Source organism: Scophthalmus maximus, chromosome 2 (genome assembly GCF_022379125.1).
Source record: "Scophthalmus maximus strain ysfricsl-2021 chromosome 2, ASM2237912v1, whole genome shotgun sequence".
Lineage (NCBI taxonomy): Eukaryota > Metazoa > Chordata > Actinopteri > Pleuronectiformes > Scophthalmidae > Scophthalmus > Scophthalmus maximus.
Window position 1 is genome coordinate 4,804,898 of NC_061516.1, and position 13,645 is coordinate 4,818,542.

General features: G+C 45.9%; 1 protein-coding gene across 2 annotated transcripts in view; it reads right to left on the reverse strand.

Moving 5' to 3' along the window:
• The window catches only part of adamts6 (ADAM metallopeptidase with thrombospondin type 1 motif, 6), a 64,068-nt gene that overhangs the window by 3,897 nt on the left and 46,526 nt on the right, over positions 1-13,645 (reverse strand). For both annotated transcript variants that reach the window (XM_035626797.2, XM_035626792.2), the window contains exons 19-24: positions 11,445-11,608; positions 10,108-10,246; positions 8,095-8,224; positions 5,720-5,924; positions 5,454-5,630; positions 1,637-1,793 (exon numbers count right to left, since the gene is read on the reverse strand). In XM_035626797.2, coding sequence (XP_035482690.1) covers positions 1,637-1,793; positions 5,454-5,630; positions 5,720-5,924; positions 8,095-8,224; positions 10,108-10,246; positions 11,445-11,608 — 972 coding nt within the window. The remainder of the gene's footprint in view (positions 1-1,636; positions 1,794-5,453; positions 5,631-5,719; positions 5,925-8,094; positions 8,225-10,107; positions 10,247-11,444; positions 11,609-13,645) is intronic.

Sequence of the window (13,645 nt, forward strand, 5' to 3'; positions counted from 1 at the left end):
ATTCCCCCTGAGGGGCAACTTCCTCCGGAATCGCTTTCATATCAGATATCCAAGCATCACATTGGGGAGGAATGTAACAGTCACGTTTATGTCTCTGTCATGTCGCCGGGGGCGACCTGGGAGACACGCTGAGTCTCTGTTTACCTATCGAGGAATGACGCATGTCTGTCAGTTTTTATACAATGTCCAAAAAGAAAACCAGCAGGGGACATTATGGCTGAGAATTTTTGATCGATCATCATTAAATTTATCGTAATTCATCATAATTCAACAATAAAAAAAACAAACTTAACAGCAATACTGTACATGATGATGATTCCTAATTATACAGTTGATTTAATTGACATAAAAAAAATGTATGCAACAAACCGTACGTTTTTTTGCTAAGACGCATACTAGGCTGTGATGGGACGATGAGCGTCCTTCCTATTATTGCAATAGTAGTTGCTATAGAGTTTGCGGGGTCAGATGTTGTTGACTGAAAAGAGGCCAAAACTGTCCAAACAAACACGGAGTTCGTAGGTTTGTAATGTCTCCTGACAGCCTGCAATCAAGAACATTTTATAACTAACAACGCTTCCAACAGCTGGCAAGAATTTTTCTTTTCTTTTTAAAGGGAACTGAATTCAATGTGTTTAGGGCTTTTCGACGCCAGCAGATACTCCGTAGCGCACAAACTGATATTTTATTTTTGACATAAGGTAAAATGTTAATGTACAACAAATGCATTTTTTTTTTGGGGTCAAATCATGATTCTCGGCGCTGCAACTTGATTGTAGGGGTAACACAAGAGAGGCACAAACTGGGGCTAACCTGCTACATCGGGGCTGGTGCATCTCCCTCAGGCCTTAACATAATAAAACTATACTTGGACGCGGAGGCCGAGGCGGAGACAGATCCTGGCCTCGTTCGCGAACTGGGCTGTCTGCCATCCCCACCATGCACACTCATACTCGCGCACACACACAAACTGCTTCGCTGGATGCCGGACAGGCAGGGCTCCAAATGCCTTATCACGATCAGAGTGTCTTCCCTTATTAGGCCTCGGCCCCTGCCTCCACAGAGCCAAATGAAACGAGACATTGCCTCACTGCTGTCCGTAAAGGAACAATTAGCCTACAGCTAATCCCATTAGCCAGCCTGTAAACGCTGCTCACGTTTTCCATTCAGCCTAATCGAAAGGCCCTTCTCCATGCATCTGAATAGCCATCCATCATGTGTAAGTGTATATGGAGGGTTGAGCTGTTTCACTTTGACCAGGAGCCAAACTCACTGGAAAGATTAATGTGGCTGGCAAAGTGTAGAGGAGTGTGTCATCCAAGTGTGTTTAGGTCATAGTAGAACAGTGAAGATGAAGATGAGACAGTTTATAACCTTCTCAGTCGCATAGGTATTCACATAAACCATCTGCCTTTGCATTTGAAGGGAGCTGCAGTTTTTAAACGGGAGACTTGCGTCTGTTTTCCGGTGACCACACAGTTTGTTCTTGGCCATGAAGAAAACTGCAAGCCGACAGCTCGTCGCACAGACGGGACGAGCCAGCGCTGTTAAAGTGTGATGGCAGACTGACTTAGACGTGTGCATGCCGTTCAGCACAGTACAGGGCAGTGCGGCACAGTGCGTTTCCTCATCTTACCGTCGCCGTTGGAAATGGGGGTGGCGTCGCACTTGCTCTCACACTGCTGCATGGTGGTGGGTCGGAGGGACTCGGCGCACTCGTTAGACGGCTGCCCGGTGTACGACAGACACTGCACCGTCCTCATCTGCTGGCCCAGGCCGCACTGCGCTGAACACTGCAACAGGAAAACATCAGAGTAAGACTCATTGCATGTGCAGGTGCCAACTTACTATGTAAGTGAGGACCATCTTTCCTCTGTGAGTCCTGTGTCCCCTTGACGCAAAACACTGTGCGACTTGATCTACAAGACTACGACCGGCTTCAATTTATAAATATATGAATTACAACTTCATAGGCATCATTTGTTTAATGTGAATTTCTGTGTGGTGGTGTTACGGCTTCGGGTCCTTGTTTCGAGATTAAAGGAGCGACAGACAGCGATTAGCCCCAAAGCACACAGCGACACGTGTCTGGGGTTTCACAGTGGTCGTCTCTTTATTAACGCGCTAACACATCAACCATATTAAGACCGGTTGTGCGGCTACTACATAATGATATAGTGGCTACGCAGGACCCAAATGTAACTGTTGAGCTGAGCAGCAAAAGAAAACACAGGAGCTCTGCGATAGGCATCCGTCCACAGCGTGAGTCCCCGCTCAACTAAAGCAAGGTAAAACAGGCCGTGGTCTAGTGACGCCGTTCCCCTCGTAACTAGGTCACCAAATATGACATAAAGGAACAGTTTACAGTCACAACTGCTACATAGGTAATCCCGAACATTCTTGTTCTATTTATCATTTCTGTTTGTTCTTTTACCTCCATCCATCCAGCCATTATCTATACCGCTTGTCCTTTAAGGGGCCCGAGAGGGGTCTGGAGCCAATCCAAGCTGACATTGGGCGTGGTGGTGGGGTACACCTTGGCCAGTGTTCTTCTTTCTACTTGTATTTTAATTCTATTCAATTGTTCTTATTCTGCTTCGATAAAGACCAACGGCTTTCAAAGTCTGACACTGGGACAACTGCTGGTGGATAATGATGCTCAACGTTTTGGAACCACAGTCCCCATAACTTGTGGCCTTTGGGAATGTAAACAGGAAGTACAATGTTTGCCATGGAATCAGTGAGTTATAGTGTGGGCTGCAACTCGAGCCAACTCCTCTTTTGCCTATATTTGGCAAATGGGCACCATTAAGAGTTGGGCCTATTGCTACTGGCAGTTCCTGTTTGCAAGGCGCCCATGGACGTACAGACAGCTCTCACAGGATTCCGAAGAAAACCTAAAAATGTGAGGATTCTCAGGGAAGCTCTGGAGTTGAAAGGAGCATCTCTTTTCTATGATTTCAAAGCAGATTTATGGATAGTTTATTTGAGATGGACCTCAGAAATGACATCCGCTCGTATGTCACACTGAATCTAAAATAAATGTGTGTATCATGAATTACAAATCGGAGGTAATATTGCAGCAATCAGGCGTTGAAGGTTTTTAAAGTTCCTTAGTTTCCTGTCACAGGCACCGGTGAAACTGCTGCTGCTGAACACGTAGGTGACGAATCGGTCGACAAATAAACTAAAATAAAAGAAAAAAACAAGAAAAAGCATCAATTCTGAACACAGGTGCAATGAGGACCCTTCGCAGAGGAGGTGAATGATTTTCTGTTGGGCACCGGTTCAACCTCGCGACCCCTCAAAGGATAAGCACTGTAGATATCGATAATGGCTGGACATATTCAACAGGTTGACTGACTGACAGAATGTCATCCAGTGAAGGCCAAATGAGTCCATTTCGTCAATTGACATTGACCGGACTTCAGTTGTTGGAATTCGCTCGAGGGAGCTGTGATATGTGAAATAGTTGAATTTGTCTACTTTAGCTTACTCTTGAATTTGAAACCTTAAATTTTGTGTTGTGCTCGTCTTCCCCGTATCTTTTTCCCCGTTGCCATTTTCTGTTAAGTGCTTTATAACATACTGTATGTTTGTGTATCTTTCAGTTACTTTGAACAGCTTGTTGAGTTGGTGTGTCTCTCTTCGTCCATCTGCATCAAAGCCTCACAATTATTTTGCATATCACAGAGTTTTGGAGGATTACAATTCTGCTGACGAGCCCAAGTAAAGACGCTGTCTCCACAAAATTGTTCATCTTGGCTTGAATCCCTCGGGGGAAAAAGGGAGAAAATGTTTTTTGGTGCGTGAAAAAAGTTGCTGTACCGAACCCAGAAAGTGCACCTGCATGCCTTTGTCTGACTTCTATCGGTGTGCCAGGTGCAATAAAACCCCAAGATTGATTATGTGTGTGACCATTAAACTGTTTTGCAGAAGGGTAAGAAAAAAAAAAGACTACAACTGCAGAAGGTGCCAACACACATTTGGCAGAGCACAAGTCTCAAATAAAGAGCATCTCTTTTCTAATGAACTGACTCTGGAAGCACTGAGAAATAACACACCTGTCAGCCGTCGCCATGCCCGTGCCCACGTTCGAGTGTGCGATGTGAACCCGACCATCAACAAACGGCCGCCCTCCCGCCGACGCGAGAACTACCAGGCTTTTCTGTCACCTTCGCTGATCCTCTCGGGCTGCCTCAGATCAGTGAGCCCGCATGTCATCCCTTCCCAATTAGGGAGTCTTTATTAGGGCCCGCTGCCAGCCATGACAGATGGTGTACGTCAATGGCATGACTTAAGTGGGATTTGAACCGGTTTGGGCCTGGGAGACCAGGCGTTCTGTCGCTGGCAACGGTCTCCTCTTTCTGATGCTTTGAGGGCGAAGCTTGTAATTACAGCCAAAAAAAAAAAAAAGAGAGAAGACGAAGAGGTGGATACAGAGAGAGAGGGTTTTTCACACACACACACACACACACACACACCTCTGAAGTGCATGGGAAAGTGCTGCGTAAGAGCAGGCTCCAGCTGTTGCTCTACGAGGTATTAACGTCGGCTCGGCTCGGCTCGGCTCGGCGCCCGCTCTTTGATGGACCACGCTGGGGTTATCAGTCAGCACCGCTTTGTTTACGACGGTTATTGGCACCGATTGAATTGTAAAAGTGTGTTTGTAAGCGCACATGTGGCCGTCATGAGGCGGAGCCAAGGGGAGAGCCGTGCCCCAGACTGCCTGACTCTTGACCTCTGACCCTGAACAACACAGTCGCTGACACCGTGACATCTCCTCCTCCACTGGAGCGGGACGGATTCCTGCTCAACCGCTCCTCTAAACATCAGGGCGCACTGTTTAAAAACGGCACTTTTACACTGAATTATGGACAAATCCCCGAAAATAACAAGCCATACTTTTTGTGGATACAACTTTCCCTGACGCACGTTTCTCTGGCGTCCCCTCACTAACATGAGTCAGCTGTGTTACACGGTTCAACAGCTTCTGCAAAGCGCACTAAGCCCGTGTCAGGGTGAACCCGAGGAACGCCACTCCTCGGTCTTCCTCTAAATCGTGTTCCTGGAAGTGATAGAGAGGCCTGGTCTGAGGCAGAGATAAACTTCAAACAGGCAGGAGTATATTACTGCCACTGATCACACACTCCAGGCCCGTTGGAGCACTTGGACCCAAACACACAAACACAGCTTTCTACGCACACGCGCACACGTCACAGGCCTGCTCACATGCAACCCCACCCCACCCCCCTCATCTCTGTATGTCATGCCGGTGTAAATTATATTAACCATTCACTAACGCGCGCAATACATCGGTGCATCTTTTGCCTTTTAAACATTCAAGCTTTTCCTTTTAAAGGATTAACCAGCGTCCAGTTGGTGGGAAATCTTTTTGTTTGTTCTTCTTTGTTCTTACATGTGGCTGTGGTGTAAAGGAGGTGCGGTCCTACCTGTCCCCATTCACCAGGGATCCAGCGAGGAGGAGGACAGCGCCCTAAGCTGCAGCGGATTCGGACCGGAGGTTTGTTGTGGCTCGGGCAGTGGGCGGGCGGGAAGGTCTTTGTCAGGTCGCTGCTCTTACACAAGGCGATCCGGTGCTTATAGCCCGGGCCACATTTAGGTGTGCACTAAAGAGGGAGGAAGAGGTGTCAGACGAAGAAGGCGAAGGTTCTCGACGGCACAATTAGGGCCACAGAGTTTCCGAATGCTGTCTTACCTCTGACCAATCCAGAGTGACCCACTTGGGCGGGCAGGACTGGTTGTTGCAGGACTCCCGCTCGATAGGCCGGTGAGTCAGACAGTGGGTGTCCTCCAGCGTCTCCTCCTCGGCGGGCCCGATCCTCCTGATGCAGAGGACGGTCCTCGTCCTTATCCCGCCGTCGCACGTCTTCCCACACTCTGACCATTCACCGATAAACCACCTGGAGGAGGGAAACATGCCTTACATGAGACGGACCAAAGCTAACAGCTCATTCTTAACACTCTTTTTCAGTGTTGTTACTCCGGTGTGTTACTGATCACAGCCCATGGTTACTTCACTGCAAACAGGAGTATCCATAACAGTCCACTTTATGAAACTGGCATTGACTGTCAAGTCAATTGATTTGGTTCTCGTACTGCTGCCTGTGATCAGACAACATAAAGCATCTCAGAACTTTGGTCTTCTCTTCTGTTAAATGGAGAAAAAAAAAATGTATTCTTCTAAAAAGTGATGAACTGAAACCAAGGCACTAATATTGGAGGATTTCAAACACTGCCTAGCCCATTCCCAAATACCCAGATGTCCCCAAAAGGTCCACATGTCTTTCGGTGAAGTAGTCGTGGTTAATTGCAAAATTGTTTTGAGAACACGAATGTGCTTGATTATGCTCGTATTCTCTTTTGCTTAATAGCTTATTCAATGAAATGTAGTAGTGAAAATGCCAATGCCAGTCCAGCAAATGATGTCTTTAAATATCTTGTTTTGTCCAACCGTTGACTAAATAGATATAAATCCGTGAAAATCATACAAGCCCTCACTTTTTTAGAGGGAGACACAAAGGGATATTTGGCATTCTTGCACTATTTTGGAGTGAAAAATGACACCAATTTTTTTTGGTTTACGTTTTTTCCCCCTGTTTTTTTCCGTTAGTTTTTTCTTCACCCTGTTGGTCGTCTCAACAAACCGTTTCCGTTTTAGTCTCCAACACCGGGGCAAAAGGTCTTGTCTTGGTCACTTTACGAATACAATGTGAATGGACTTTTGCAACGTGGCAGACCGGTTGCCACCATGTTGTTGAGCATGCTTTCGTGTCACGTGTTGGTCCGTGCCGTGCGCGGCTGCTGAGCTCCTGACCACCACTAAATCCGACCTGGTTTTGTTCAATCCCCCGTCTATCGACACACAAATTTTATATATCATAAAACTGCCCGGACAGCGGCCCATCCGAGCACATGCGGCCCGCGAGACAATACATCATCTGGAAGAATGTATACAGAATTAACAACGTGTTCAAACATCTGTTAGTTTTCATTACTCCAGCCCGTAAAACTCCATCTATTCTAAAACAATCGTGTTTACACGGTCTCCCCCTTTGTCGGCCTTTCCCGAGGCGGCCTCGCTAACAGGCACAAATGCCATGTGTGCAGTGTAACCCGATGCACACATGCGCCGCCGCAGCCTTCACGGATTACTCAAAACAAATGAGATGGCACAGGTCCGCGACCACCGAATGCAGATGTGGAAATGAAGAGCCCGTGGACCGTGGTCTGAATGCAGGAGGGCAAATGACCACTCACACGGTAGATTTGCGACACCATCAGTTGTCCGGGGCTCCTTCTCTCACACACCGATGATTGTCAGACCGTCTGAAGCGAATGAACACAATGCATTTAATCCCTCTTTTTCCGGACAGGACTGAAAGTGAGTCTGGCCGCGCTTCCAGCTACAGCGCGGGCTTTACGGACGCCTGGCCACCGAACACAAGTTCATATTCCACCTGTGCACGTGTGTATTACCCCTCCAGGATCGCTGAAGGCGCCAAAACAATCAACCGCAGGTGGTCATTTTCAAGGCTCTTATTTTTGGCACGGGCACTCACGTTGAAAATAGTTAACACATGCACTTATAAATCACTGGCCTTTTCTTTTCTTTTTTTAAAATTTTCTTCTAAACACATTTTTACAACCAGGTCTCATTGACGGCGAATGAATATCACCGGGCTCATTTTAATGGAGGGTCTTTTTCTTTTGAAAGCATTAACATAAATGTGCTGTACTCCAAGTTGTCCATGTGTTGCCTGACAGGTGTTGCTGCTATTGTCAAACCCAGGGAGAAATTGCTTTGGTTGTTACAGCCCGAGACTTTACTGGTCGGGTTGTCTCTCCCTGCTCTCATCGTCTCAATGTAATAATCTGATGATCAAAAAAAATGTGTTTCCCGTTCCTCGAATGTGATGAGTTGTCTTCAATACGATTCTGACTTCAACAGATTTTGGATTTTACACTGAGAGTTGGACAAAACCAGCAATCCCATGTTGTAACACCCATCCGAAAAAAAGCTATGAGTTTCAAAGATTGCTGATACAACAGTGGAGGTTTAGTGACACATACTCTGGGGGGCACGGCTCAGTGTTGCAGTCCCTCTGGTTCTCCGGAGGTTTGCTGTCTGGGTCACAGTAGCTGTTCTGCACCACCGAGTTGTCGTCCAGCCTCTTACACACCACTTCCTGCTTCTGGGAACCTGCGGCGGAGGGGGGGGGACAGATCAATGAGGCAGCACAGCTCAACTCAGCTGATCTCGCACATTAAATCACCTCTGGAACATGGAAGCCGGCCGCCGTGTCGGAGCGCTGTGTTCGAGCGGACATGGTATCACTTTCAGTCTGTAGCAAATCCAGACATGTAAATTCCTGATTCTTTGCAGGATATCTTGGCAAATCACTTTTACAGAGCAGAGAGCTCTTTACTTTGGCTTCTCGCGGAGAGAGTGAGGGCTACTGTATCGGTGTCACAACTCCCGCTGTGCGCGCGCGCGCGTGTGTGTGTGTGTGTGTCTGTGCCATACCAACTCAGAAAGGGTCTGTTTGGACCCTCATGGGACATTTCCCACAGCAGACTTGTCTGGCAGCTGTAATGAGATATGGATGCGTGTGTGTGTGTGTGTGTGTGTGTGTGTGTGTGTGTGTGTGTGTGTAGTATAGAAAATGTACCCATCTGTTCTTCAAGTGAAATACAGTTTGGAGGAACAGCGTGGGGTAAAAGAGTTTTAGTCGTATGACTGTCAAAAGTTTTTTTTTTTAAAGATTTTATTAGTGCAGTCATATATTAGACAGCACTCCATGATTAGCAGAGCTGGCTGTATCGAATGGGCGAATGATTAAATAACATCCGACTGATTTAAAAGCGCAGTGCGATCAGAGACACACAGTGGACACAAATTAGATCATTTGGACCAACAATGCAAAGGCATGTTCATGACGCTGGAAGGCCATGTGTGCTTCCCCATCTCAGGAATGTCTTCAAACTCCTGCTCTGGACTTGGAAGTCCTTCCGCAGAAAAAAAACCCACATGCTTATTCAGTCATGCTTTTACAAAATATTACAAACCCATCCAGGCCACGCTTGACAACTGGGAAGAAACACTGTTTATTGTTACATGAAACCCATTGCTTTTGGGCTAAAAGGTTTGGTTTTGTCATTCTTGAGGCCACGGTCAACATTTCAGTGCGGTTTGAGATTTTGAATGTTCGCAGGACGAGCGCCCTGGAAGAGTGGCTGTATCTGTGTGCAGCACTGGTAAACCAGAAGCTATGCGGAGCAGCCCATTCACAGAAATTACACCATATTCATTACTCTGGCTAAAATATGGAAAATATACATATTGAATTTATTAGAGGGTTGAATCTCCAGGCTTCAAAGTAATGATTTTGGAAACCCATCTCAAATTATGATACTGGGTTTCCACACACTGCTCTTCAGCATTTGTGGAATTATTGGTTGGGGAAGATTTACACACAAACACACACACACACACACACACACACACACACGATATGAAGTATTAAATATTTGAGAAGGTTAGAAATATTCAAAAAGACACCCACAGCATGTTATGGTATTCAACACCAAAATGCTTGGCGTGCTATTTTTCGAAAGGCAACTGGCCACCGGAGCTCAGCAGAAGGTCGACACCGAGAACACAGTACTCTTCTCTCATAGAAAAACAAACGTTGATAATGAAAACGTATACACCAGTTTTAGAAAATCAGTGTTTATGAAGAAAAGAAGGGGGGAATAAGCCGCATTGTACGTAATGTAACTGGCGGCTACACCATGCTCTGTTGAAAACTATGTGTGTAATGTGAGAATTGATTTAAATAATAAATAAATAAATGAGCGAGTGTTTCTGTGTTTGGCACCTGACAGAAGTAACGGAAGTAGCTGATATTTAATCAAGAGTCATTTAATGCATTGGAGTTTTTTGGAGTTGCAAGTGACTTTGGACAGGTACATTTTTTAATCACATTCTCATTTGCATAAGAAAAAGTCAAATTGTCAAAAAAATCGATAAAAAGCAAAATGCGACAAGAGTGCAGTGGAAACAGGCCTGTGGTGCCGACTCACCCCCAGCGCAGGTAGCCGAGCACTCAGACCAGGGCAGGTGGTGCCAAGAGAAGCCCACCTCGTTGTCACCACTTCCTGTGCGCTGGATGGGCACGTTGAACTTGTAGCGTATTCCCATGTTCTGTTCCTGAAGGAGGACCTGAAGTGAGGAGTACAGCAAATAAAAGGTGAAGGCGGAGAAATGAGAAATGTCCGGCATGACGTCAAAAAGACTGCATGTGGTATTTGCGTGTATTCATACAGAAATGTATGTACAGTTGTCGTTTTGTGTTGGGAAATCACAACACTCACATACTTATTAGCAAGTTGTTACGACTGGAGTGAATGTCTGGGGCTGTGTTTGTGTCCACATCACAAAAGTTAAATTCAAAAAAAACACCTAGATGTTTTGTTTTGTCCACACACCAGATAATTGAGTCACTGTCATAGAGGATCAAAAGAAACAAGAAAACATTCAAATTTAAGAAGCTGGAATCAGAGAATTTTAATGATTGTCAAAATAGTTGCCGATTCATTTAGTAGTTGATTCATCGAGTCATTAGTGCAGCTCTAGAGATTATGACTGAGCGGAGGGGACCTATAGAGTCAGGTGATGATTCCCTGTGGGACCCCGAGTTGACATTACACACATTGATGCGATCCATTGTTTACATCAAAGTATTGATCATGGCAACTTTACACGCAGTCTGACTCTGCAGTCCCCACAAACATGTCACAAAACCCATAACAAAAATAAGTGCATCTATGGTACTAAGTCCCGTACAACAGCACTAAACTAGTAGACGCTCACTAAAAGTGACACTGTGTTTTCCCCTCAGCAACATCTACCTATACAAAACTTTCGAGCCCAAACCCCTGGCCGAGGGTCATCCAAGGTTATCACCCAGATGTTGAGTTTAAGTGACGGACGCAGAAGCATGAAGCATACACGATTACCCAAAAACATATCGATAAAGAAGAGCAAAGTCCGATCATTTGTCCCATTTTCAGAAGTCACTCAGACAGTGTAACTGCGGGTGACAGGCGACAGTGGCGTGACGCGAATTCATGCCTATTGGTTTCATGCTTTTCCACTGACAATTAGCGGAGGTCACACTGCGGATTTTGAAAAGTTCCGTCGGCTATGACTTTTCTCCCTTAAAGGACGAAAACATCCGATTGACGAAATTCTGTTGCGTCCGTTGCTCACAGCGAGAAGAAAAAATCGACATCATCGACGTAGACGCGTGGGTAGTGCTGGCGTGGTGGTGCTTAGAGTCAGCTGCCATGGCAAACCTGCTTAATTCTATGTTGAGGAACGTTAAAAGAATTTACAAAAATAGCAAATGTTGCATTACCATGACAAACAGGTTTTCTGTGGTAGCCCCCAGCGCCTCCAAAGACTCCGGTTCGTCGGTGGGTCTCTTGTAGTGGAAGGCCGTCCCTGCGATGTCAAACTTCCTGGGCCAGTCGATGGTCCACGCTCCGTTGATGTAATAATCGTCCTCTTCAGATTTCAACGCTGCGTAATCACAGAAAACAAAGGAACACTTTGAGAACGCTGGAATCCAAAGCAGACATTAACGGTAGCTGAGGCAACAGGTGGAGACAATCCCCCCGGTGTGACGTCATTGCCCTCGTTCGTCTTCACCATCATCATTTTCCGCCTCCCTGACGCCACTGACAACTTTCTGTCCCTCGACAGCCTGAGCAGAAACACTCGGTGAAGTGAAGACATTCACGTGCGCCGACATGAACAGAATGTCTAATTTAGGGAGAGAAAGAAAACACACTTCAGGTGAAAGCCTGGACGAACCTCGTGAATACCACTCTGTCTGGTTGTCAAAACAACAGTTGGTCTCCAAGCACAACAGATCTGAAAATATCCACTTTCTCTGCATTGAAATAGGGCCAAATTGGGGAGAAACGATCCGACCGCTCGCTGTTCCGTCTCCCTGGCTCGTGCTCTCCAGACTCCCCCCTGCCGTATTCACGTGGATTCGATGGGCAACGGTTTACTCGTCTTTTGACGCATCACAATCCTCCTCTCAATAAATCCAACTTTCAGCACATCTGGCAGAGAGTGCGAGCATTGTGCTTTTGTGATTGTGCAGTTTCCCACACGTCTTGCACAAGACTTGTGTTTAGTATTGTCTCACTTGGGTTTTTTGCGTCAGGAAAATGAAAACGTTCCTGACCTAAATAGCAAGGACTCAGACAATGCTACGAAAGCAAAATATTATCTTTATCACCGTGGTCACAGCTGAAATTCATAACAAAGTTACAGATTGCTTGGAAGGGGAAAGCGAGGCCAATGCCATTTAGCCAAAGTTGCACTCTTTAAACTGTGATATATAGACATCGTGTCCTCCGGGATCCTGGTGGAGCAGGCAGCTGTCACCAAGGCCCTGTAAATCTGATGCAGCTCTCCGGTTCAAAGTGTAACTCAAAGCCTCCGTCAACACCATCCGCAATGAATTCAACACGCTGTCACATGTCGTTCTCTTGCTGATGAAAAGACACAGCGCCGGCCTAATTGAATCCGGTTGTTTGATTGTTTTGGTTCGGCCGCTGCCAGTGTTGCGGATAGTCTTTGTTTAGTCTGGAACCGAACGGACGAGTTCGGTGCCAAGACGACCATCACACATGCAAAGATTTAATGAGGCTCTTTTTGTTGTTGTTGTTGTTGTTGTTTCGGTTTTCGTTTTTGTTTTTCGGTCATTTTTTTTAACGGACTGTTTTATAGCTTCACATTAGGCAACAGGAGATTAAACGATGACACTTTCTAATTTTTGCCTTGACAAGGAAATCCCTGGAAATGTGGTCGACACAGAACGGAACACATAATGTGAAACAGCTTGATGTTGCAAATTGCCAATTCATAACACTGTTGTGAATTACAGGGGCCTGCTGAGACTGACGGATAAACCATGAAACAAGAATAAGAGTCTGCAGCCGTGCTAAGGGCTCCGTGAAGCTGCCGTACTTAGACACACCGGTGTTTTGAGCGAAATGCGAACTTCAACACACTCCCTTTCAGTTGTGCAGTTGGTGTCATGCTTACCATGTTCACCAACTCAGTTTAGAGCTCACTAATAACTGATTCTACCACCAAGTCCAGCTATCATTCGTTTCGCGGATGCAGTATTTGCTCGGAAACATAAAAAGACAATCGTCCAGAGCGGAATATGAAAGACCGCACCAGATTTAATGCCAATCTATCCAATAGTTGTGGAGGCATTTCACTTAAAAACCACGGATGTAAACCTCATGATGGCGAGAGGAGTAAAGTCAAGGGGAAAGAACAATTCATTAGAATTCATTCTCTGGGGAACATAAATGTCTGTACACCGCGAATATTTGACCTCTTTATGGCACTTGAGGAAATGTCAGGGACCCAATTAAGTCATTAGCATATATTCTCTGAGGGGCCATGAATGTCTGTACCAATAGTTGTAAAGACTTTTTTTGTTTGTTTAAAGTCCCAAACGTCAGTTGGTGCAGGTCAGGGGATTATTAAAGTCATTGGGATTCATCCTCTGGAGACCATGAATATCTT